This window comes from Bos grunniens, chromosome 18 (assembly GCF_055505025.1).
Source record: "Bos grunniens cultivar Pamir isolate PY7600 chromosome 18, Bosgru_T2T1.0, whole genome shotgun sequence".
NCBI lineage: Eukaryota > Metazoa > Chordata > Mammalia > Artiodactyla > Bovidae > Bos > Bos grunniens.
The window spans coordinates 40274120-40298858 of record NC_141182.1 but is presented as its reverse complement, the minus strand read 5'-3'; the positions used below and the strand labels follow the sequence as shown (position 1 = coordinate 40298858).

The 24739-nt window shown below is 45.2% G+C and overlaps 1 protein-coding gene across 1 annotated transcript in view; it reads right to left on the bottom strand.

The window, feature by feature from the left end:
- The window catches only part of HYDIN (HYDIN axonemal central pair apparatus protein), a 339719-nt gene that overhangs the window by 29559 nt on the left and 285421 nt on the right, over positions 1 to 24739 (bottom strand). The window contains 16 exon segments of the mRNA XM_086351674.1: positions 181 to 388; positions 1179 to 1276; positions 3476 to 3636; positions 6635 to 6853; positions 7855 to 7997; positions 9728 to 10003; positions 10228 to 10330; positions 11436 to 11625; positions 11737 to 11888; positions 14394 to 14629; positions 15359 to 15563; positions 17886 to 18003; positions 19172 to 19410; positions 19920 to 20088; positions 21677 to 21776; positions 23246 to 23345. Of these exon segments, the coding sequence (XP_086207800.1) occupies positions 181 to 388; positions 1179 to 1276; positions 3476 to 3636; positions 6635 to 6853; positions 7855 to 7997; positions 9728 to 10003; positions 10228 to 10330; positions 11436 to 11625; positions 11737 to 11888; positions 14394 to 14629; positions 15359 to 15563; positions 17886 to 18003; positions 19172 to 19410; positions 19920 to 20088; positions 21677 to 21776; positions 23246 to 23345 (2717 nt within the window).

Here is a 24739-nt window from a genome sequence, read left to right as displayed (position 1 = left end):
CTGGGAAGGGGCAGGTGGGCAGGAGGCAGGGTCCACAGAGGGTGGATGAACAATACAAAAGACCAGACTCCTCCCGTTCTCCAGAGGGAAATGTGGTAGTGTGGGGCTCTAGATGGGGCTGGGGTGAAAGAATGGTGGTCGTGGTGGGACGGAAGAGGGGTTAGGAGAGAGTCTCCTTACTGGCAGAAAAGATTGCTCTCGAAGTCTCCAACTTCCAGTGGGGAGAATTTTACTTTGAGCTTCTGAGTCTTCCCCACTGGCACGATACCCGAGATGGGCTCCACAGAGAAGGGTGGCAGGGAAGTTTCGTTCCAGTGGTCCAGGGCACTGTCCACCGTGCTGAGCGTGTGCAGCGTGGCCTGGCTAAGCTGGTCTTTTTGGGAGAAACCTGGGGGCAGATAAGAGGGCCAGTGATGTTCTGCATTTGCAGTGAGGGGGCGGTGATGGCAGCCCACTCATATAGGGCCTTAGGCAACCTCTACGGGGTCTGTGGGCTCACCTCTCCTAGCCAGTATACTTGACTTTGGGCCCCACGGGTAAGGAATTAGCTGTGTCTCACAGGAGATTCATGAAACATACTTCTATTAATTACATCAGGTTTTCAAGTGTTTTTCCTTTTTACTCAAGGGTATGGGTCAAGTAGATGTCTGTGGGTCATCTGCCTTAAGAATAATGGGCTGTGAAATAATTTTTTGGAGAATCATTGCTTTAAAGCAGGGGTTCACAATCTGGAGTGTCCATGAAAAAGAGTCCACTGGAAAGAGTCCATGGGAATTTCCAAACTGAAAGAGTAGTATTGGACATTTGCCCACCAAGGGTTGGGTTCTCTTCACATGTACCAACTGCAAATTGGGCATGTGTGTGTTTTCCTGGGGAGTCAGTTCACAGATTTCATCAGCTTCTCCAAGAGTCTGTGATTTCTAGAAGGTTAAGATCTAAAAGAAAAGACTCCGAGGGATCTGTGAGAGGGGGTACCAGCTTTGTGGGGCCCAAGGAGGCAGAGTTCAGTTCTGGAGTTTCTTGGGCCCCTTTGGCTCTGCAGACGCTAGGGGGCCTCTGCTCTGCTTCTTTGCTGCCAAGGGGGCGGTTGGAGCAGTGCTTGCTTCTCCGTGAACCAGACTCTTCTACTAATTAGGGACCCAGCTCAAGCCCTGGGTTTTACCTGTCAGCTCACTTACCTTGGTTGTCTGGCATGGCAAAGCTGACAGCCTTTGCTGTCTCTTCTGAGATCCAGTTGAATTCCAGCTGCACTTTTCCTGAATTAATCAGTTCAAACCTGCAAACAGATCAGGGAACGGATGTGAGAAACATGTTGAAGACAGTTTTTGTCCTGTCTGCACATCATCTGTACCATTAACTTTTTTTTTTAAAGTCAAGTCACTTTGTTTCCTAAATGTTTCTTCAAAGGCAATTTTATTTGAAATCAAGCATGTGATTTAAAATTATAGTTCCTTCTAAAACACAAAAATATATACATAGCTATTACAAGCCAAAGAATCCTGATGTTTAGCTCTTCATTCGTCTTGCGTACCCCTGGCTCACTGTGCCTTGAGCTCTCAGCCTGCATCGTGGTCATCCTGAAAAATTCCCATGGGAGAGGAAACAAAATCCATTCATAAGACAGTATCTCCCTCGGATGCAAACTCCAAGGCCTCTACCTTCCGGAATTACTTTCCCCCAGAAACAATGTCCTCATGGTCAGAAATCATTTGACCTCCGCCTGAGGCGTCTTCACTGGCTGAGCTACTGACTTGTCTCAGATTCTGAATTAGCGAATCCTCGTCTTGCCTCAAGTTTTCCTGCTCTGTGGTAAGAACTGGGAGACAGAAGCTTTTTCTGGAGTCACTGTTAAACGTGATCACAGACAGTCACAAGAGGATGATTCAAGGAAATGGTTGTGCAAGTGAGAGAAAAACACACACATTCTTCCAAGTTTTAGGGGAGAAGTAGGAGCTGGGACTCGGGGGCAGGGGGAATAGGTCCAAGGGAGGGGCTGAAGGGTTAGATTCCCTATATCCAGTCCAGGTAGACTATGCAGTTGTGCATGAAGTCAAGTGTTTTGGCCTCAGGGGCTTGTGTGAATTTATGAGCACTGGTCTTTAGGCTAAAGCAAATTTTTATGAAGGGGAGAAATCTCAGCGGCACAGGATACTTCCAGTAGAAACACTCTTGGTTTAGGCCCAGGGTTTACAGAACAAACATTTCTGTAAAGGTTTTGGGCATCATGAGCCAGAGGTCTCCGCAGTAGCTCCTCCCTTTGCTGGGGAAGCAGCCTTGGATAACAATAGACAAACGAGCATGACTGTGTGCCCACACAACATACAGCATAACTGTATCTACAAAAATAAGCAGCTGCTGAGTTTGGGCCATGGGCCAGAGTTTGGTGACCGCCATGGTAGGTGAAATGGCCACCAGCAGAAGATCCCACTTCCTGTCTCTTAGCTTTTGGTTCTATAATAATTTGAGAGGATACATTAAGGGCCAAAGTGCATAATGAGTTGAACAATTAATTACCAATTTTTACAAAATAGAAATGTCAGTGGTTTACACTTTTGTGTTTGTAATTCTCAAAGAAGAGTCACAGGCCTTCTCTCTGCCTGAAGGCCATTTTTCTCACTTCACCTGGCCACCTCTTATTTGTCCTCTGAAGTTCAGCTGGTCCACCACTTTAGGAAGCCTTCCCAGACACTTGTCTCTCCCCATATCTTGGTCTGCTTTTGGGATGCTTATTGCAAACCAAGAACACTGGACTGTAACCATCAATTCAACCATTTTCACCCTTTCCCCCAACACCCACTGTGAGCTCTTTGAGAGCAGGACCCATGCATCCTTGTACCAACTGAGTGTGAATAAAGGGTTAACATAACCCCTTCTCCTTCTAAGTACAGTTTTGACTTTGAATTAGTTTTTGAGTTCTGTGTCCCTGGAAGCCTGATAAGAGAGAAATATCATCTATATTATGAGACAACTTTGTTTACAGTAAAAATGACCCTTGATTGCTAACTTGTGTCGGGGCTGGGAGAAATCATGATACCTGGAGAGAAGCCATAGCACTGGGGTTCTCTGAGTGTAGTGACTTGCAGGAATCCTGGAAGCTATAGCCATGGAGTGCTTGTGAGAAATGTTGGCTTCTGTTGCTAAGATGAACCTTTTGCCCACCAACATGGATACTGTCTGAGCTGTCACTTGGGGCAGGGGGTTGGGCAATAAGAATAGTTTTTGGGTGGTGATATGGACCATTGCAAGGACTGTTCCCACTGAAGCTGAATCAAGTCTATATCTTGATTTCAAGTGTGAACTTGAATAGTTTTGTGGGTCTGAGTGTTTCATTGGACCTACGAAGACCCTCTGGTGTGTGCTACACAGACGTTATGTCTGGTCTGTGCTGTCGTGGACATGGAATAAATGTTTGAGTGAGTGAATGATGGAATGAAAGGACTGCTCTAAGAGGGTCAGGAGGCTTCTGATGACTCACTCAAACACTCGAGTCTGGTAAACCAGGGTTTCCTTAAAGTGCACATCGGTAGTCTGGCACTTATATGAGGCGAAATTCACGTGGGCACTGATTTGCAGCTGCAGTTCTCGATAGTTCTCTTCTAGGACTGAGTAAGCCGGCTCGGGATCAGTCTCTATCACCTGCAACAAAGATAGCCATGTCCTCAGTGATGCAGAGCCAGCTGCCTCATGGGAATGATGGGGAGATGAGACAGTGCTTCATCCTACCCATGCAAGTGAGCACCAGCCCACAAACCCAAGTTCCAGGATACCTGATGAGGTCAAACCTAAAACGACTCATAAACGGGAAAAGAAGAAACTGAATAACACAAAATTACTGAGAGCATCACGACTGCACAGGCATGAGTTTTGGGGCCAGATACACTCAAAAAAAGGTTAAAAAAAAGGAATCATAAAGATAGGAACAGATATTAATAAAACAGAAAATAAATCTAAAACAGAGAGGATCAGTGAAACTAAAAGCTGTTTATTTGAAAAGATTAAGAAAAACTCTGGTGAGAATGATCAAGAAGAATAAAAGAAAGACAGAATAAAAATAACCAATATCAAATGAAAAAGGAGACATCACTGTCTACCCTACAGATACTTAAACATGATAAAAAATATGATGAATAATTTTATGAAGATACATATGAAAACTTAGTTGAAGGGAAAATTCCTAGAAAAATAATTTAATAAAACAGACTCAAGGGACTTCCCTGGTGGCCCAGTGGTTAAGAATCCACTTGCAATGCAAGGGATGCAGGTTCGATCCCTCATCAGAGAACTAAAGTCCCACATGCCACAGGCAACTAAAGCCTACACACCACAACTAGAGAGAAGCCCTCACAGTGCAACGATAGATCCCATAACAAAGAGCCTGCGTGATACAGCTAAGACCCAATGCAGCCAAATAAATAAATATTAAGAAAAGGACTCAAAAACAAATTTAAAAAATCCTAAAGCATCTTATTAATATTAAAGAAACTGAGCAGTAGCCAAAAAAAAATCTTTAAAAAGACCTAAAGAGCGACTTTCACTTTCACTGTTTTGTACGGGCAGTGGGCTCCAAAAGCACTGCAGATGGTGACTGCAGCCATGAAATTAAAAGACACTTACTCCTTGGGAGGAAAGTTATGACCAACCTAGACAGCATATTAAAAAGCAGAGACATTACTTTGTCAACAAAGGTCCGTCTAGTCAAGGCTATGGTTTTTCCAGCAGTCATGTATGGATGTGAGAGCTGGACTGTGAAGAAAGCTGAGCGCCAAAGAATTGATGCTTTTGAACTGTGGTGTTGGGAGAAGACTCTTGAGAGTCCCTTGGACTGCAAGGAGATCCAACCAGTCCATCCTAAAGGAGATCAGTCCTGGGTGTTCATTGGAAGGACTGATGTTGAAGCTGAAACTCCAATACTTTGTCCACCTGATGCGAAGAGCTGACTCATTTGAAAAGACCCTGATGCTGGGAAAGGTTGAGGGCAGGAGAACAAGGGGATGACAGGATGAGATGGTTGGATGGCATCACCGACTCAACAGACATGGGTTTGGGTAGACTCCGGCAGTTGGTGATGGACAGGGAGGCCTGGCGTGCTGCGGTTCATGGGGTCGCAAAGAATCGGACACGACTGAGTGACTGAACTGATACTGATATTGAAAGAGAGATATACCTTGATGAATTAATGTTATAAAATGATCAATTTTTCTTAAACTGATTTATAGATACAATCCAATTCCAATCAGGTTTCCATCAGGGTTTTCATAGTACTTGTTTAAATGGATTCAAAAATTATTTAGAAAAATAAAGGGCCAAGAATAATCAAAATACTGTAGAACAAAACAGTATGGAGATAATCATGAAAAGATACACTAAAGAAAGTGAAAAGATAAGTGATAAATACGGTGAGGATATTTCCCTCATAGCTCAGTTGGTAAAGAATCTGCCTGCAATGCAGGAGACCTGGGTTCGATTTCTGGGTTGGGAAGATCCCCTGGAGAAGGAAATGGCAATCCACTCCAGTATTCTTGCCTGGAAAATCCCATGGACAGAGGAGGCTGGTGGGCTACAGTCCATGGGGTCACAAAGAGTTGGACACGACTTAGCGACTAAACCATAAACCACCACCACAGGAACAAAAGAGCTTATCAAAACTAAAATAACTAATATCATGTTTTTCCAAGATAATGCCTGTGTTGTCCAAAGTGGGCTGTACCAATTTTTACTCCTGCTAGCAGAGAGCTTCTGTGGAAACACTTGGACATTATCTTGGAAAGCTGAACTTTCACATACCCTATGGCTTAGCATTTCCACTTCCCGTGACTCAGTTTAGGAATATAAACTCTTGCAAATGAAGACCATGTGACCTGAACTATAATGCTCACAGAAATACCGTCCACAGTAGCAAACCTTAAGTAATCTTCAAAAGAAGAATGGGTAAATAATAATGTAATTCTACATAGCAGTGACATGGGTGTGCTACAGCCAAACGCAGCAACTCAGATGACCACATCCAATAACCTATAAAAAATAAAGTTCTAAACCACACTGAAACAATATGCAGAACACATAGGTTAATTTAAAAAAGAACTAAAAACAAAAATCAAGGGAATGAGCAAACAAGATCCTGGGATAGTGACCACCTCTCAGATGGTGGGAAGGAATGGCTGAGAAGCACACAGGTAATCCTGGTTATATTCCTGTGTTGGGTGTGGGTTCATCTCTGTTTATTATTTTATTAAAAAGAAACCAACTAAGGAATAATTAAAGGAGTGGCATGCACAGACCAAACAAGAGATTAACCTAATTCTGGACACTGAGGGAAAAAGGAAGCAGCTAAAAGACTAGTCGTGAGGTTCTGATATAGAAAAAGGTGGGGGGCTTGCTCAACTAGAAACTAGATACCGAGACTTACACGAAAGCTCTGCTAATGAAGCTGAGTGGTTTGTGTGGTATGTGTGGTGAGGATGGCAGGAGGCATGCTCGGAAGTTCAGTTTGCCGCTTTGGAACCCCAGGTCAGGTGACTGGGGACGGTTTCTTTCTTCCATGAAAGAACGAAATGATGAGACACTGAACAGGACGGCAGTAGGCATCTAAGCGTGGCAGGCCTGGCCAGACTAGGGGCTTGGTGCTCCTACTCACTTTTCGTTTTGTAGTGAAAGTCCCGGGAGTGTTTCTGGGCACGTCCACCCACTTGACCGTCCGCATGCGGTCATCCCAGTCAGGTACTTGGTCTGCAGGGAGCGGAAACATGATCTTGGAGACCTTGCACTTGACCCCCATCTTCTTCAGGTTGATGGGCACGTCTGACTTCATGGTCACCACTACGTCCTTGGCACAGCCAGGGTGGAGGTGGCCCATCTGTGGAAGAGCCTTGTATTAGTATTTGGGGGAATTCAATCTTGAGGACTCTTCATGCCTGATGGTGCCATTCTAGGGTTAGAGCCAAAGTCCTGGCAAAAATGCATCATTCAAGAACATACATGTAGATCATCTTAAATATGTACATGAGGTTCTTAGAAATAGAACATAAAAGCATAAAAGCAAGAGCAGCTAGCTATATAGCACAGAGAGCTCAGCCCAGTGCTCTGTGATGACTTAAGAGGGGTGGGATAGTAAGGCGGGAGGGAAACTCAAGAGGGAAGGGATATAAGTAGACACATAGCTGAGTCACTTCATTGTACAGCAGTAACTAATACAACACTGCAAAGCAATTATACTCCAATAAAAAAATAAATATTCATACAATGCAATACTATGAGAAATAAAAACAAAACATGAGGAACTAATATTATCAAACTGTTACATGCTTCAGGTACTATTCTAAACCTTTACAAAATTCTACGAACCCCCATGACAACTCTATATATGTGCAGCTATAACCCCTATTTTATAGGCAAGGAAACTGGTAAGTTCCTCAAGGTCATACCATTAATATTAGAATATCTGGATTCAGACCCAGGTAGGATGGTGCCAGATACCATACTCTTAACCATCTGTACTTCTTAATCATATGATCCATACAAATTTTGGACAGATGTACATAGTACCTTAGCAGTTGTCAAGTGTGATCTAGTGACCCTTGGGAGACCCTGGGACCTTTTCAGGAGTCCACAAGGTCAACACTATTTTCATCATAGTAACACTATTTCATCATGGAATTTCTCAACATCGGCCTAGCCATCGACTTGGCAGACCTCACTCTCTTTTCTTAGGCCAGAGGGGATACTTCTGATACCAAGTGTGAGTGAGGGACACATCCACCCCATCCCATGTATCTGTGGGATACATGGGTCAACAATCAAGTCAGGGTTGGTGTAGGCCTAACAGAGTGTGGAAAACAAGGACTGTCCTTCACTTACCTGTGGGGAGAAAGAAACAGTAGCCAAAAGCGGCCATTCAAACCGTATCACATTCGCTTGGCTGTGATTAGTGATGGTGAAGCTCACATTATAGCTGGTTCCAATGTGGCAGTCCCCGAACTGGATGTGATTCATCAGAGCAGCTAGGGGACAGAAGCAGGGGGCAGTGAGTCCCCCCTTGTTTCTGCAGGCTCGCTTCCCCTGAGGAGCCAGTACTTGAAAGACACTGCACCTCACTCTCATGCAACCCTACCCTCCTCGGACAGTCATCCGGGAAACCCTGGAGTCCCTTGGCAGCACGCTTTCTCTCCTACGGGAGCAACTATTTACCATCCTTCCATCCACCCACCCATCCTGGCCCTCACCTCCATCTGTACAAAGGAAAACACAACCACCCCCTCAACTCTGTTTGCTGAAAGAGTACTATTAAGGCTTGGAACTGCCATGCAGAATGCAGGAGTCCCTGCTGAATTTGAATTACAAATAAATGACGAGTACTTTTTAGTATAAGTAATGTCTGGGGCAAAATTTGGGGACATAAATATACTCAAAGTTATATATGGTTTACCTAAAATTCAAGTTTAATATCTAAAATTCAAATTTAATGGGGACTGCTGTATTCTGATTTTCCAAACCTGATAACCCTATTAGAAGTAAATGGAATCTGATTTCTGAACTAGGGTTCATGGCTGGCTCCCACTTGACCCCTGATAAGAGAGATGCCACCCTGTAGCTGCAAACAGAGGTGAAAACACCAGATACATGAGGAGCACTGATTTTAACCCCTGCTGTAGGGACTGCCTGATGCTACATTCTGGGACTGGAATTAAGCTCCTAGAAAAACTGTGAGACTGTGTTTATAACTCACTTCACAGCGGTCGGCCACACAGTCAAGGTTTTGACGGATGCTTTTAGATAATAATGATGAAGTACATTTTCTCCTGCCCAATGAATACAGTTAACCAAATGCAGCAGTGGTGCCTGACAGAATACAGAGCAGCACGTCTTCAGCTCTAACACACACACAGATCACCGAGGGATCTTGTTAAACAGCAAATTCTCATTCAACAGGTCTGAGGTGCTGCGGTGAGTCTGAAACTCCCATTTCTAGTGAGTCCCAGGTGATGCCGACGCTGTAGGTCCTGACAGCATGTTTAGTAGTGAGGCTGCAAGGGACAGTCTAGGGGAAGCACAGACTTACACGTTCTCTAATTCAACCAGCAGACCATTTCCTTTAGAATGTCTAGGACACATGATACAGATGAAACAGACAATACCAACACAAGCCAGCTCGAAAATACAGACAGGGAAAACTCCAGAGATACACGCTTTCACTTCTTAGCTAATCTGGAATTTAAATTTCACTTATTAACTAACTAAATTGGAATCTGAGCTCACAGAAAAAGCTCCCTGTGGGGTAGACTCTCTTATTAATTATTCTCTGGAACTCCAGGCGCATGCACACTGATACTCAACAAATGTCCCTTGAGGGAACACATGGAGGATGTGGTGACTGAGCCAGGCGTGAGGGAGCAAACAGTAATAAGGAGGAGATGCCACCCTGAACTCCCAGGAAGCTGGCCAATCTGTTATTTAAATTTTGTTCTTATTTAAAATGACCCAAGAGGGACTTCCTTGGTGGTCCAGTGGTTGAGACTTCGCCTTTCAATATAGGGGTTGAGGGTTCGATCCCTGGTCAGGGAACTAAGATCCCACACACCTCGTGGTCAAAAAATAAAACAGAGGCAATGTTGTAATGAATTCAATATAGACTTTAAAAATAGTCCACATCAAAAAAAAATCTTAAAAAATAAAATGATAAAAATGACCCAAGGGCCAACAGTCGTCAACACGTCATTGCTGCTTCTCTCACCTGCCAAGTCTTCCATGGTGCTTTCCTCATTGGCCTCAGAGATATCTGAGGACTCCTGGCTGGAGGAAGCCACCAGCCCGCGGATGTTGTCCAAGGTGATGTCATCCTCATAGCCCTCTCCCGCAATGTGGATGACTGTATCCTCGTACTGGTTGTTGATCACTGACAGGTGAAGGGTGCCTGCCATTCTCCCGACTTTCTTGGAGTGGAAAACAACATCAAATTCAGCTACTTCTCCAGGAGGAACAACCAGGGAAGCTGTGTGAGCTTTCTTTGCTGCAATGAGAAGTGAGAAACATGATGGAGAGTCAATTTAAAGGAATATGTATCTGTAAAGACCTGGACTCAAGGGAAAGCGGCCCTTGTGGGGAAGGAGTCTTGCCTAGAGAGGCCGTTGGTGACAAGGCTGAGCATCTGACTCAGGCTGAGTACACATTAATTCCTAACAAAACAGCTACCGGCACCCGTCGCTCTCCAGAAGCTATACTCACCCCACTTACCTTTTGCTTGTGGTTTGTTTTCCTCTGTGATGTAGATGTAGGAGGTAGAAGGCTTCCCTTTCAGGGAGAAGACTCCTAGTTGGTCCTGTAGGTCAACATGCAGCTGGCAGAAGGAAGACAAGACGGAGCATGAAGCTTACAGGTTGCTCATGCATTCGGAACTGAGTTGGGGAAGTACCCCTCTTAACCCCAAATCATTGTGCCTAGGCCTCACTGTTTTGAGTTTCTTATTGAGAGAGATAATAAATATTAGACCTGGAAAGGAGAAATAAAAATTTTAGCTCGGCTCTTGCTATTCAGATAAGGAAGCAGAGGTCCAGAGGGTATGGGGGCTTTCTGGAACACCCAGCTATGTAGTGTTAAAATGGGGCTGCCAAGCCCTCTGTTATTGACAAATCAGTTGTAAAATATAAATTAGACTAATAAAGCGGGAACGACAGCTTTCCTGGTGGCTCAGATGATGAAGAATCTGCCTGTGATACAGGAGACCCAGGTTCAATCCCTGGGTTGAGAAGATCCCCTGGAGAAGGGAAAGGCCACCCACTCCAGTATTCTTGCCTGGAGAATTCCATGGACAGTGGAGCCTGGTGGGCTGCAGTCCATGGGGGTCTCAAAGAGTTGGACACAACTAAGCAACTAATGCAACAACAAAAATAAAATGGAAATAAATATTCATCACTTTATGAGGACTTGCATGAATGTGAGTTCCTAAAAACCAGTATCTTCTAGATAGGAGTAGGTCATTTTCAAAAGTCCTACAGTTCTTTGAATAATACTTACATGATTTATCACCTTTTTTGTAAAATAAAAACTTAAGTGCTGAACCCAAAGTCCCTTCAGATGATATACCTCTCACCCCTGATGAAGTTTCTTTCATTTTTTTTCTTTATTGCAAATGCAGTGTTCATTACAGAAAAAAAAAAAGTGAAAAAATAAAGACACTCAGAACACCCATAATTCTATTCATTCAGCCTGGTGTATATCGCTGCTCACCGCCTTGCACCATCATTTCCAGTGTGCCATGCATCACTGTCCCAGTACTCAGACCAACCCCGGTTCCCTCTGCACGCCCCATGTCTTACCCATGTTCCCGTATGAGGAACACGAAAGAAGTCCTCACAAGTTAGGGATGGCAGAGACCCCAACATCAAAAGTCTCGCTTCTAGAAGACTCTCCCTTTTCACCCCATGCTCACCCTCCAGCAATACCTTGGCGGGGATGGCACCGCTGTTCTTGAGGATAAGAGGCAGTGTCTCTGAACGACCAAGCAGAAGCCTCTTAAAGAGAAGTAAGAGGTTTCCATACTGGTTGTAGAGAACTGGCCGCACAACGGTCACCCGAGGGAGGTTCCCCTCTCCAACGATATCAAACACAAGGCTTCGGTTCTTGGCCAGGGTGCTGCAGGGAACGGGAAGATAGAGGCCTGTCAGCCTAGCAAGGCAGGAAGGACATTCCACAGATAGCATGGCCTGCAGCCCTGCTGGAGGAGGGGAGCTGGGTAGCTGGTACCTGGGCAAGCCATCCAAGGTGGCCTCAAAGATGCACTGGTAGGTCTGCATGGTCTGTGGGGTGAAGGACACTGTGGCAAAGGCGTGTGAGCGGCTAGCAACACACATCTTGTTGGGTTCCACTTCAAAGATGTCCGTGATGCGGGCAAAGACCTAGAAAGGGGAAGGGGAGCAGGGACTGGTGTGTATACTACTCGATGTTTGCACAGGGCTTGCTGCTCATCTCTACTAGCCCTGCTGTGACTTCCCTCCTCTAAGCTCTGTGCAGGCATGTCCCACTACTTGGACAATCCTGCTCCTGGAAGGTGTGGCCTGGGTTCTTGGGGACCCAACCCTAAGCATTAATTGGCTGGACTTGGCCAGACTTGTGGTCTTTGCAATTAGATGAACTAAACTGTATCTTGGATAGCAGATCCACTCCACCCCACCCCCACTTTTCTCTCTCTCTCTTTCACACACACACACACACACACACACACACACATATACACACACAAATAAATTTAAATTGCCAGAGACTTCTGGTGGTTACTGATGTGAGGCTTGGGCTAGAAGCCAGACGAGAGAAAGGAGCAATGGAGACACCATGTGTGAGAGACGCGTGGCCTTTGGCAGATGATCTTCTGAAAGTTTGATTTCAGGTGACAACTCCAGTCAGTCTCTCAGGCCTCTGGCTACAGGCTGTGTTCCATCCTGCGTGTGAGGTCTCGGATTCACTGAAGCAAACCTTGTTATGGTGGGGCCATTCTGAGTGGGCTTCTGCTCTTTGCAATTTTAAGAGTGCTAGTTAGAACCACCTCCTGCAGCACTTTATCTGCTCCTGTCTTGGAGCAATGTTTGGGGAAGACTGTGGGTATGACCTCAAAAGGATTTTTTATTCTCATGGGAGGCAGGTGGGATTCAAGACTGACTATTCCTTCTTGGTCTTAAGCTGAGAGTATAATTTCTTTGCCCTTTCCAAAGGATAATCTGCAAATTAAGGAAGGATGACAGCATGCATTTGTCTGGAAAAGTATGGGCCTTGGTCACTGGGCCCCTGAGGCCACGTGAGGGCAGATTCAGCTAGGCATGCACCCATCACCAAAGGTTAATATGGTGCAAGCTCTGAAGCCTGGGCTAGAAGGTGAAGCACATCAGTGCCTATTGATTCATGGAATGAATGGAACTGCTCAAGAGGTGCTAGGCTTCTCTGTAGTCCCTTTTCCCAAAGGGGTGGAAGAAATACAGAGGAACTGGTGTCTGGGTAACTAATGAGTTACATTGGGTAGATTGGAATGATAAGACTTGTTCCATCCCTTTATTATTGAGTTACTGTAAAAGGTCTTGTAAGAGCCAGAAATTAAAATTTTGCTTCATGTAAAAAAAGAAAAAAACAGAGGAGGACAACAACATAATGTCTACAAATCCCTGTTAAAAACCTGTCTTTGTTTAGAAGTCAGGCTTGCTCATTTCTTATGTTTTTAGCAATGGAACAGGGAGAAAGCTGCCCTTTCCTGTCCCAAGAAGGCCAGAAAGTGATGACAGTCTCTCAACCCCTGGCCCTAGGCAGTGACCGTTCCCCAAGAATGCACCCTACTGTCAGCTCTAGGCTAGGCCAATCCTCTAGGTCACCTCCCCACCACTGTTAGCTGTAAGAACTTACTCTCATGTGACTCTGGGGCACAAGGACCACCCGGGTCAAGACTCTACCTTTGGCTAGAGAACTGATGTGGCTGAGAGACACTCGGCAGTGTTTGCAGCACACTGATTGGAAATTAACAGGGAGTGAAACCCACTGACTCAGTCCTTTCTCTTGGTCTCCTGAATTTTCTGTTCCACGGCAAGGAAACAGTGTCTCAGTGTGATCCAACCCAGAGAGGGAAGGCAGTTTTGGTCTGGCAGAGCCCAAGATAGGCACTTATTTTCTACGTGGTATTGACTCAGATGGTAAAGAATTTGCCTGCAATGCAGCAGACCTGGGTTCGATGCCTGGGTCAGGAAAATCCCCTGGACAAGGGCATGGCAACCCACTCCAGTATTCTTGCCTGGAGAATCCCATGGACAGAGGAGCTTGGTAGGCTACAGTCCAGGGGGCCACAAAGGGTCAGACATGACTGAGCGATTTTCACTTCTGCTACTAAGCGGATGAAGCTTGGTTTTAAACCAAGATATATATCCCTAAGCTCTGGGACGTAGGGGAAGAATGCAGCATTTTTGAGTCTCAATTTTCCTAACTATAAAACGGGGAGAAAATCTGATAATACAAACTTCTGAGGGTGAAATGCGATAAACGAACATCAGCGCAGTGCTCAGAATACAGCAGGAGCTCAATAAATGCTCACCTCATCTTACACTTTATAGAGTGACATCTCCCAAACCTCCTTCGTGCCAGAGCTGGCACGACATGCTCTGTCCTGTAGACACAGCGAGTGTCTGATGCAGGAGTGCTCCGCTCTGTCATGTGAACCCATTTATCACAAGGTACCCAGAGAGACATCCACTGGGACAAATGTATATCCCCTCACACAACTTCCAGGGAGGCTGAGAGCCAGAAAATTCCCACGAGAGATGCAGGCTCCACCGCAGGGGTTTCCAAGAGCTCCCGCCCTGGCTTTACGCCAACCACGGTGGGCCAGGGCCACAGTGGACCAGTCCAATCAAGTGGACTGGGCTACCTACCTTGCTGGAGATGGGCTTAACCACGAGGTTCACGTCACAGGCGATCTTTCCCACATTGCAGATCTTGAACCGAGCCTTGGCCTGGTGGCCCACCAGGACGTTGCAGAAGATGAACTTGTTCTCATCCTCCACATACAAGCCCCCGCTCTCTATGGTCTGCAGGATGCTGTTCAGGTTGGCGCTGCTACAGAGCTGGTGCTCCTCAAATATCAAGCCGTTGTTGTCAGTCACAAAGGCTGGGGAGCGGAGGGAAGACTGTGAGATGGAGCCTAAGTGCCCGGTTTCTACTCTCTGTAATCCCTAACTTGGAGATTCAGACTCTGACAAAGGACGATCACAGAGGAGAGACAGGGGGATTCACACAAAGGAGTGTGAGGGGTGGGACAAATTCTATCTTCTCTTCCTTTTTGGACTGCTTTTGCTGGTCTCCAGACTCCAACCACCTTCTTCTTCCAATAGAAAGGAGGATGAGATCTGGGGTGAGCTGAGGAAAGAAGGAGGCTTTCAGCTCACTTTGGTGCAAGTTTGCTGGGGACCTAGAACCAAAGCAAGAGGAGCTGTCTCTTGCTCCAAACTTGCTCTGTCACTGATCATTGTTCTCTGTGCACATTTGCACAGGGAGTGGCCTGGCCACTCGAACCCAGCAAGATCTCAGATGAGCAGAATTCGGTATTCCTGGGTCACCCTGTGCCACACCCCATCACACCACGATTCCCAGATAACACCGTCCATCTGAGAATCCCAGACCAAACTCAGGAAGACCTGGAGTTTAAAGCTGCACATCCTCTTCTAGGTGTGCACATGCCCTGTAAGTCTTAAGGAAAAATATGGCTGAAGACACCACAGGAAGTTCTAAGGTCCCAAAGGAAGAAGCCTAGCAATGTCTATTAGGTGCCTGCAGGGGGAGGGGTCTGTTACAGAGGAAGGTCTTTTAAGGGATGCTGCCCCATCTGAGAGCTCAGTACCTGGCTGACAGGCTTCAGCCAACAGGCTGTATGGGATGCCAGCGGGCTGGTCTCTTGGATCTCGGTCAGAGATATCAATTGCTATGAACTCTTCACATCTTCCCACGGGGTCAGCCACACAGTCAACAGTGATGACCTGCATCCCTCCGGAAGGGATGGTACCAAACCCAGGGTACACGGTGAACATCCCGTGGGTGAAGCGAGCCTGCAGGAGGGGCAGAGGCAGAGTAAGTGGCAAGGTCTGAGCCCTTCTACCAGCCATGAGACGGTGTCAAGAAGGACTGGGTGGTGGGGTTGGGAGGCCTTCCCTATAAGCTCTCTCTGGGCTCCAGCTGTGCTCCTGGAGGCAGGGAGGGCCTGGGGCGGGGACAGTCCTTCAGGAACAGGCTCTCTCAGCACTTCTTTCTATACATATTCCTTCTGAACAATCATGGGTAAGTGGGGGTTTTAAGGAAATAGACTTATTCCACATCAGAGATCAGATCAGTCGCTCAGTCGTGTCCGACTGTTTGCGATCCCATGAATCGCAGCACGCCAGGCCTCCCTGTCCATCACCAACTCCCACATAGTATAACACTTATCCAGATGGGAAGCTCTGAGCAGAGGGGCAGGGCTTAAGAGTATCGACCTTTGAGTCAGATAGTCCTGGGTTTGAATCGCAGCCTTCAAACCCTCCTGGGTATTAACTGTTGGACCTTGGTCAAGTGACTTCTCTGAATCTTAGTTTTATCCAGAAAATGGAGCTAAAGCCTTTACCCTGAGACCACCGGAGGCTTCAATGAAAGAATGTGCAAGAAGCAGTTAACAAAGCAACGGGCACAGAATCTGCTCAAAGCATGGGATGTTATCATGCACTCCTCTGGGTCTTAGGAGTTTTCTTCCTTTTTTGCCCTATTGTAATTGTGTTTTGAAGCATTTTTATGTTGGTTGCTTTACCATCTTTGTCATATAACTCTAACATTGTGGTCATCTCAGTGTTGGCATCTATTGCTTATCTATTTTCACTTAGTTTGAGATCTTCCAGGTTCTTGATATGCTGAGTGATTTTCAGTGGAAACCTGGACATTTTGGATATTATATTATGAGACTCTGGATCCTACTAACCTTCTCTTTGGGCTGGCTTTCTCTGACACCTCTTGGGTGGGGACAGTAGTCCAGATTCCACACTGGACTTCTTACTGCTGCCAGGCAAGGGTGGGAGTTCCTGTTCCCCACTAGTCTTAGACCAGTATCACCCTCGGGGCGGGGGTGGGGGAAGGGTAATATTGTCTCATTACTGTTCTGCTGATGCCACAGAGTAGGAGGTCCACTGTGGGGAGGGGAAGGGCAGCTCATTTCCACACGGTTGGAGTGGAAGTCAAGGCTTCCCAATTGGTGTCTCTGTTGACAATGGCAGAGGTGGTGGTGGGTAATGAATGTCTGGCTCTCTGCTGAGTGTTCTTGGACACCACTTTGACCTCATTACAGCCTGAATTGAGTGGGAAGTCTAGGTTCCTTGTGGGTCTTTTCTTGAAATATGTGGTGTAGGACCACAGATTTCTCTGTCATGTTTGATTGTAACATTACAGCTCTTATTTGAACATTCCTGTCTGGCTAGACTACCCTTTTCCTGGTTCTTTGGCTAGTGAGAGCAGCCTTTTGGTCTGTGCTTGTTGATGTTTCTGGATTGCTGGCTCCCTCAGTACCAAATCTGAGAAGTATGAAGTAAAAAGAAATCTCAGGGAACTCATCACTGTCATGTCTATTGGGTCCCAAGAACCTTAGCTGGTGTGATGTTTTTTTCTCTGTTTCTCAGTCTTCTATGTTTGTTTTATACATAATATTCATGGCTTTAGTTGTACTCATTTGTAAGAATAGAGAAAAATCATCTACTTCATAGTACCGGAAGTAAAAGTCTTCAAATATCCTTTTATTTAAGTCGATCTGAATGGGCTTCTGTTTTGCATCAACAAATGATTATTTCTGGCTGTGCTGTGTCTTCGTTGCTTTGTGTGAGCTTTCTCAAGTTGCAGGGAGCAGGGGCTACTCTTTGTTGCAGTGTGCGGCTTTCTTGTTGCAGCGGCTGCTCCAGTTGCAGAGTACAGGCTCTGGGTGCACAGGCTTGGTAGTTGCAGCACACAAGCCCAGCAGTTGTGGCGCACAGGCCTAATTGCTCTGCGGCATGTGGAATCTTCCTGTGGAATCTTCGGACCCTCGTCCCCTGCATCGGCAGGGGGATTCTTATCCACTGCACCACCAGCGAAGTCCAGCAAAAGATTCGTGATTAAAATACTTATGAAGAGTAGACACTAATTGTAAAGGAATGAGGAGCCAATGAAGGTTTTAAAGCAAAAGAGGATATCCAAATTAAGTCATAATTCCTTATTTTAATATGAAAGTGATAGTTTCATTATAACTAGTTAATGTTCCTGCCACAGTAGGAGTGTTCAAAATTCAAATCCTGGTATCCTAGGGAGTTATCTGTTGGAAGAACTAGTTTGCAGGAGGCCTTACAGGGTTTCTGTTGAACAAAGAAAAGGGTGCTCACCTGGCTTGTGACATTCATGTCTTTCTGAACAGAGTCAGAGAACTTGGTTGTTTTGGAAGGTCCAGTCTTGTAGAAGCTCTCGCTTTCCCGGGATCTTGCATGTCTGACATGGGTGGCTCTGATTAAAGAAGTGGGAATACACTCTCAGGGTGGGGCGATCATGAAATACCACCTACCTGCTTGCTTGCAAGGTCCCTTCTTCTTGGAATGGAGGAAAGGGCCTTTCTTTGCCCAGAGGGCATCAGGGAGCATGGTCAGCTTATTTATTAACAGCCAAACTCATTTAACAAGTGTGAGAAAAGTATGCAGAAATTATGCATATTACATATGACTCATAAGGACATTAAAATTACTGCAAGTAAATAATAATTGTAAATGTTTGCCAAAATGGAAGAGGAGATCCACCAAAATATGAAATTATTACAAACAATGTAAAGCTGTGTGATTTAAAAAATTAATTAGAAAGTCAGTCTTAAATGACTATTGACAAAGTCAGTTCATTAGAAAGTCAAGACAAAGTGCCTGGGAATTGGCAAAAATAGTCCCTAATTTGTCAAAAAAAAAAAAAGAATATGACAATCAGATCAAAGCCAAAAGCACTCAAAAACATGAACTGTTTCAGTTAGTTGACTGACAACCACTTTGTGATAATTACAGTTCTTTGTTGGAACAATTATTAAGTTGGTTATAGCAATTGTCTTCATGGGGATAAGGTAAAGATAGTCCCAGGAAGGTGGAGGCCTCACCAGGCCTTCTCTAGTCCAAATTTCTAGGGTACTCTTTGCCACCCCCTCATCATGAAACATCATGATTTCTTTTGATTTAGCTTGCTGTTATAATCATCCCTTGATTTCTACAGAATGACAGACAGGAAGTGACTTACTGGTAAGCAACGTAGCACACTCGGAGCACCGAGGCAACAGACACAATCCCATGCAGAGGACTTTACATTCATTCAATTAAAATGTATCGCATATTGGACAGCAGTTGAAAAGCATGTGAAATTTGGAGTCAGAGATGTGGGTTCAGAACTGAGATTCACTGGTGATTTTTTTTGATAATCTTGGATGTGCCATTTCTAAACCTTAGTAACCTCACCCACGAAGGGGGACTGGGTGGATGAGTTTCGATAAAATATATGAAAGCTCATGGGAGAATAATAGGTTTGGCAAAACTAATACAATATTGTAAAGTTTAAAAATAAAATAAAATTAAAACACACACACACACACACAAAGCACCAATTAACCAGGGGATGTTTTGAGCTAAGTAAATACTTGTCTTACACTTTCTTCTGATGAAGGGGGCTGTCCCCTGTCAGCCTATACAGGGCATACTTGAAGTCGATCATGCCTTGATTTTCTATGGTGAAGAAGGCACTTTTACGAGTGCCATAGATCAAAGCCCCAAAGTTGATGATGGAGGAGGGGCTGATGTTGTACTTGGAGAACACCGCAGTCACAGAAAACTTAATCGGGATGCTGGCAATAATTTCACCTCCTTCTGAGATATTAGGCTCAATAATCTAGAAAGGGAAGACAGATTGGGAAGATGTCAGCTACCAGAATAACAGTTGCCAGCGTAGTTTCTATGGCTGTCTACTCCATTCCTTATTTTCTTCATTGACACGAAGCCACATTCTTTATTCTCTTTATATAACTGCATCGATAATACAAGCAAATGCTAACGTGAAACTTACTGTGTACCAGCTATGGGTCAACACGCACCAACCCTGCCTCCCATTTTCACTTCCCCCTTTTCTTTTGCACTGATGACTGAACTCAGCCTCCCTGTCTCTGGTCTGGTCTCTTCCAAAGACCAGGGGCCACATTTCTTCTCTGGAGCTTCAATTTCTGATGACTCTGAACACCTCCCACCTGACCTATCTGTGCCTGTGATTCCCCAAGCCCTGGTGAATCCCTTCTGGTGGCCACAAAGTCAGCCCTGCCTTTCCCGCTTAGGGCATGGGTTAGACTACATAAGCTTCATTTTGGTACCTGCCACTGTGTGAGTCATCCCTTCAAGCTCTCTTACCTGACAGCGCAAAACTGGCTGGTTCTCAATTTTTATTTCCTTTTTCGCATGGAAGAGCACCTGGACATTTGTGGGCTTTTCTGTCGTGGTCAGTGAGCCCTTCCTGGGTTGGACTGTGATCATGGAACTTATATTGGTTGCAGAAAGCCCTAAGGAGTCCACAGAAAAGCTGAGTGACAAGAAGAAAAAGTCAGTTTTAGTCATTATCTAAGGAGCTCAAGACACCAGAGATGAGACTCTAGACTGGTAAGTGCCTGCCACATCCCCAGCCCTGTTTAACCACTATGCCAGCAGTGTTCACTGTGCTCTGTATTCCGTGACCACTCCTTAGCCAGGATTGACCAGGCCAGGCACTGAGGCTTGAGGCAAAGATAGCCATCTCCAGCCCGTGGTTAAGAGATGTCCTTGAAGGAGAGCTCTAACAGGAACATGTGATATTGGATAAGGACCAAATCAATTCATTCTCCCTCTCCCTGCCTCTCTGTCTCCCTCTCTCTCTCTGTCTCCCTCCTTGCTCTAAGACTGAATGCAGTAGATATAGATGGAACAGTGATGCAGAAGCTGGGGGATCTAAGAAAGGACAGAAAGGCAGGGGCAGAAATCATGCAACCGAGGTATTCAGAAGCGCAGCCCTGGCCCAGTGCAGGTGAGAGGAGAGGCCACAGAGAAAAGCTTGGGGACTGGAGCTGGAGCAAGAAACCTAAGCCGAGGCAAGATGCGTGAAGTTGCCATAGGGACCCATGTCGTCCCCATGCTCACTCCAGGAGATCTGGCCCCTCACTGCAGCGTGCATGCTGCCTCAGCTGCCTCACCTCCCTGCACATCCTTTCAGTGAACCCTGATCACCTGCTCCAACTTGAGGGAGACTGTTCCATGCAGCCTAAAAGAGCAGGGGTAACACCTCTCATAATCTATAAAATAAAACTCACAATGCGCAAAATTCCATTTAGTGCTAATTCCAAAGTGACTGTGGCTTTCTTCTAGGTTTGTTTAGCATTTATTTTTATTAACTTATTTCATTTTCTAGTTCTAAGAAACAGCACTATTGAGGTGGGACCTCTCTAGTTTCAGCATTCTTTGAACTGAAAGAAACACTCATGAATATACGGAGTTCCTATTAAGTCTGTGTGGCGGGGGAAGTCCCTTTATCAACTTCAAATTCTTCTGGGCAAAGGACAACCTTCCATAACATCGACCAGTTGTGGGTGCTGGTGCTGCCTGAGGACCTCCTCCCTCCCTGCCCCAGAGCCACTTCTTCCTCCTTGAGGAGTCTTCTTTATTTAGGGGTTTTATTTTTAATCTAAAGAGCACAAGCTGGAGTTGTCTTCCACCAGGCTGTCATTTGGAATCTATAATATAATAGTTCTTAACATTAAGAAAGAAAAACAGACAATCCCTTCTTAACGTGAAGTCTTACATAGACCATCAGCTTATGAAACAGACAGGAGCTGGAAGGTGGGCAGGATGGCTTGAGGCCAGGGCCCCCATCTCCAGTCTCTCTCTCAACCCCTAAGACCTCCCCCCATCCCAGTATCTCCTCCTCCAACCTCCCTGCTAGGCTCTTCCCCACGCCCAGGCCCCTGTGGCTCAACCTGCAGAGCAGCTGGGATTCCATTCATTTGAAGCTAAGAGAGGCTAACAGCAGAGATGGTTCTTAGAATTTCCTTCATCGACTTTTTAAAAAAACTCTCTCAGGCAACACTCCTCTCACCATGAGAGGATGTGGACGACCGTATGCTGGATAAGTTTTAGGTTACCTGAACATGATCTCATATTTCCCACGGTTCTTCAGCTGCAGGGGCTGCTTCACCTCGTCCATGACCTTCACAATCCCCAAATCAAGGCCTCCTTCAGCTCCTGAAGAAGGCAGGGGCCAGGGTGGGAAGGGGTGAGTGAGCATGGGAGCGAGGAGCAAGGGAACTTCCTATTGAAGTTCACATGGAAAATCCATGGTGACAATTTCAGAGAATCTGTTTTTTAAAAACATTGTGGCTAGAAAAACCTCTTGGAATTGAGTCTTAGCAAACAAACAACAGACACTTCTCCTGTACTCAGTTCAACCGGTGGCTCCCTCTAGCTTCCACCTTAGGACTGCTCTTCTTCCTTTCATGTCTCTCATTAGCTCAAACTCCCAGTGTTTAAAAAAAATCTTTCGAATCACGTGTATAACGTAAAGAGTTGGGATATAATGCATAAATTCATATTGTTATACTTTGTATTACATCATAATCATTTCCCCATGTAACGAAAATCTCCCCATGTGCTATTAACGGCTGCACAATATACTATGATATGGCTATCTCATAATTTACAATATTATTTCTACAATAATAATATTCCATTACAGATAGACACTTAGGGTATTCCTAATCTCCCATTATTATAAATAATGCTGTATGTAAGACCAGTGACATCAAGGCAAACATGTAGCTCTAACATTCTATGAGTCGTGCTGAGTAGGAGACCTATCAGAGAAAGGAGGGCCCTAACCTGGGTGTTGGGGCAGTGTGGTAGGCAGAATAAGGCCTGGCACCTCCCCCATCAAAGATGCTCATGTCCTAATACCCAGTACCTAATACCTAATACCTAATACCCTAATAATACTGTAAATATGCCAGTTTATGTGGCAAGGGGGGAATTAAGGTATTAGATGGAATCAAGATTGGCAATCATCTGTCTTTAAAATAAGGGAGAATTTCCTGGAGTCTCTGGGGGGACCCCAAGTAATCACAATGGTTCATAAAGGCAGAAGAGAGAGATGGAAGTAGGAGAACCAGAGAGATGGCAGAGTGAGAAGGACTGGACCCAACATTGCTGGCTTTGAAGAGGGAGGAAGGGGACCATGAGCTGAGGGATGTGTGTGCCTCCCAGAAGGTGGAAAAAGCAAGGAAATGGGTTGTCTCCCAAAGGCTCCAGAAGGGACAGTAGCCCTGCAATACTCTGATTTTAGCCAAGGGAAAGCCATTTTGGACTGCTGACCTACAGAACTGTAAGATAATAGATGTGTATTGTTTTAAGCCACAAAGTTCGTGGTAATTTGTTAGGGTGGTGACAGAAAAGCAACATAAACAGGCAGATAAGAACTCACTCTCAGATGACTGCTCAGAAAAGAACTCTTCAAATTTTAAATTTTGACCACCCATTATTGTCTCCAGTTGGAGAGATTAATATTTGTAGTAACACTGCTAACATCACTTGAGTTTGCCTGCTATTTACCTCAATTCCACCTTTCTCTCCAATAATCACTGGTCTTTCTCTACACAGGAAACACACTGCCCTAAAAGACGTGACCTCTAAACACTCTTTCTTTGGCGGGGTCAACAGACCTTTGGGGAAGGTGATGTCTAAAGCAACGTCATAGGACTCGGCGAAGATCAGGATGTTTTCAATCTGAACGACACCAATGAGGTTGTCTGCGTCCAAAACCTGTCAGGGTAAGAGACATTCTTTAGTGAGGGCAAGACCCGCAGGGTTCTTGGGAGTTGGAGACTAAAGAACCTGCAGGAGGGGATCATTTAGAAGGGGCTATGGTAAGAAACGTTTTTGCAATGTATTTAGTTTTTGTTTACTGAGCATTTGTGTAGGCTGAGTGTTCTTTATAACATCCTTTGAGGGAGGGCTGGTGCAGGCAATCAATAAAAGGTTGAGGAAGAGGGACTGCATTTTCCATCTTGTCTACTCACTGGGTTTCAATAATCTGTATCACTGGCACTACCTTACTGAAGTTTGGGTTGTGAGTACACAGTAGGAAAGTCTTCTTTGAACTTTTAAGTCAGATAAACCTGAAGAGCATTTTTTCTGACAGTTGAAATGAAAATCTTTTATATTCTAAATTGCTTTAACTCATTTTATAAATCTGAACTGCTTTGTTCTTTATTTCTGATTCAACCTATGATAAAAGGGTCAGATTTTTCATATTAAATGAGAGCTTAATGTCTCTCTTTTGGAAATTTCAGATTAAAAAAAAAAAAGAACATCATTACTATTAAAGCTGGAAAAGTTGAAAAAATAAATAAAAGCAAGACTCCTAGCCTCCAGCTGACTTCTGTACCCTCTATTGTCCCTGATGGCGGTACCTCTCCTGATTGCTGTCCCCTCTGTGGTCATCCGTGATGGTGGCACCTCCCTCACTGTCCTGAGGAACATCTGAACTGGTATCAGTCTTTAGCTGGATCTGATTGTTGACTCTTGAGACTGACGACGGGGCAGTAAAGGGTCTGTGTTTCAAGGGGAAGAGCCACTGGGCAGTGGGTGTGGCTCCTTGTATCTGCCTGGAGACCACCTGCCTCTCTGCTGAAGCCCCAAGCTGGAAAGCTAAGTGGCCAGCTCCCCACGGCTGGTGTCTTATTAAGGGGCCAGGGGGGAAATCTGTAGCTGTCACCAAACTCAAGTTTTAATTCAGAGTTTCCATCTTTCCTTTCATCAAGCATTCTGCCAACGTTTCATGAAACAAATTGGATTGCTTGAGTTTACCTTCTTTCTTGTGATGCTCAGCCTCTGACAGAGAGGACAAGAAGGGCTGGCGGCAGGAGGGGAAGGTAAGACAAAGAACTTGGGTTGTCAGATCCAGAATTTATATAGTTCTTCTCTATTGACAGAGACCAAGTACCCAGAGCATCCTATTTCCTTTGCTACTCTACTGGATGGCAGGGGAAGGAGAGGGGGATTAAGTTTTGTAATTGGGGAAAATAAGGACAATTTAAGAGATACAGAAATCAAATAACGTTCACCAGAGTGCTTTTCAGAGTGACCAAAAAGCAAGGCATTTCCTCGTGTGGATGTTGAAGGAATATAACCTGGGAAGAGAAGCAGAGCAGGGC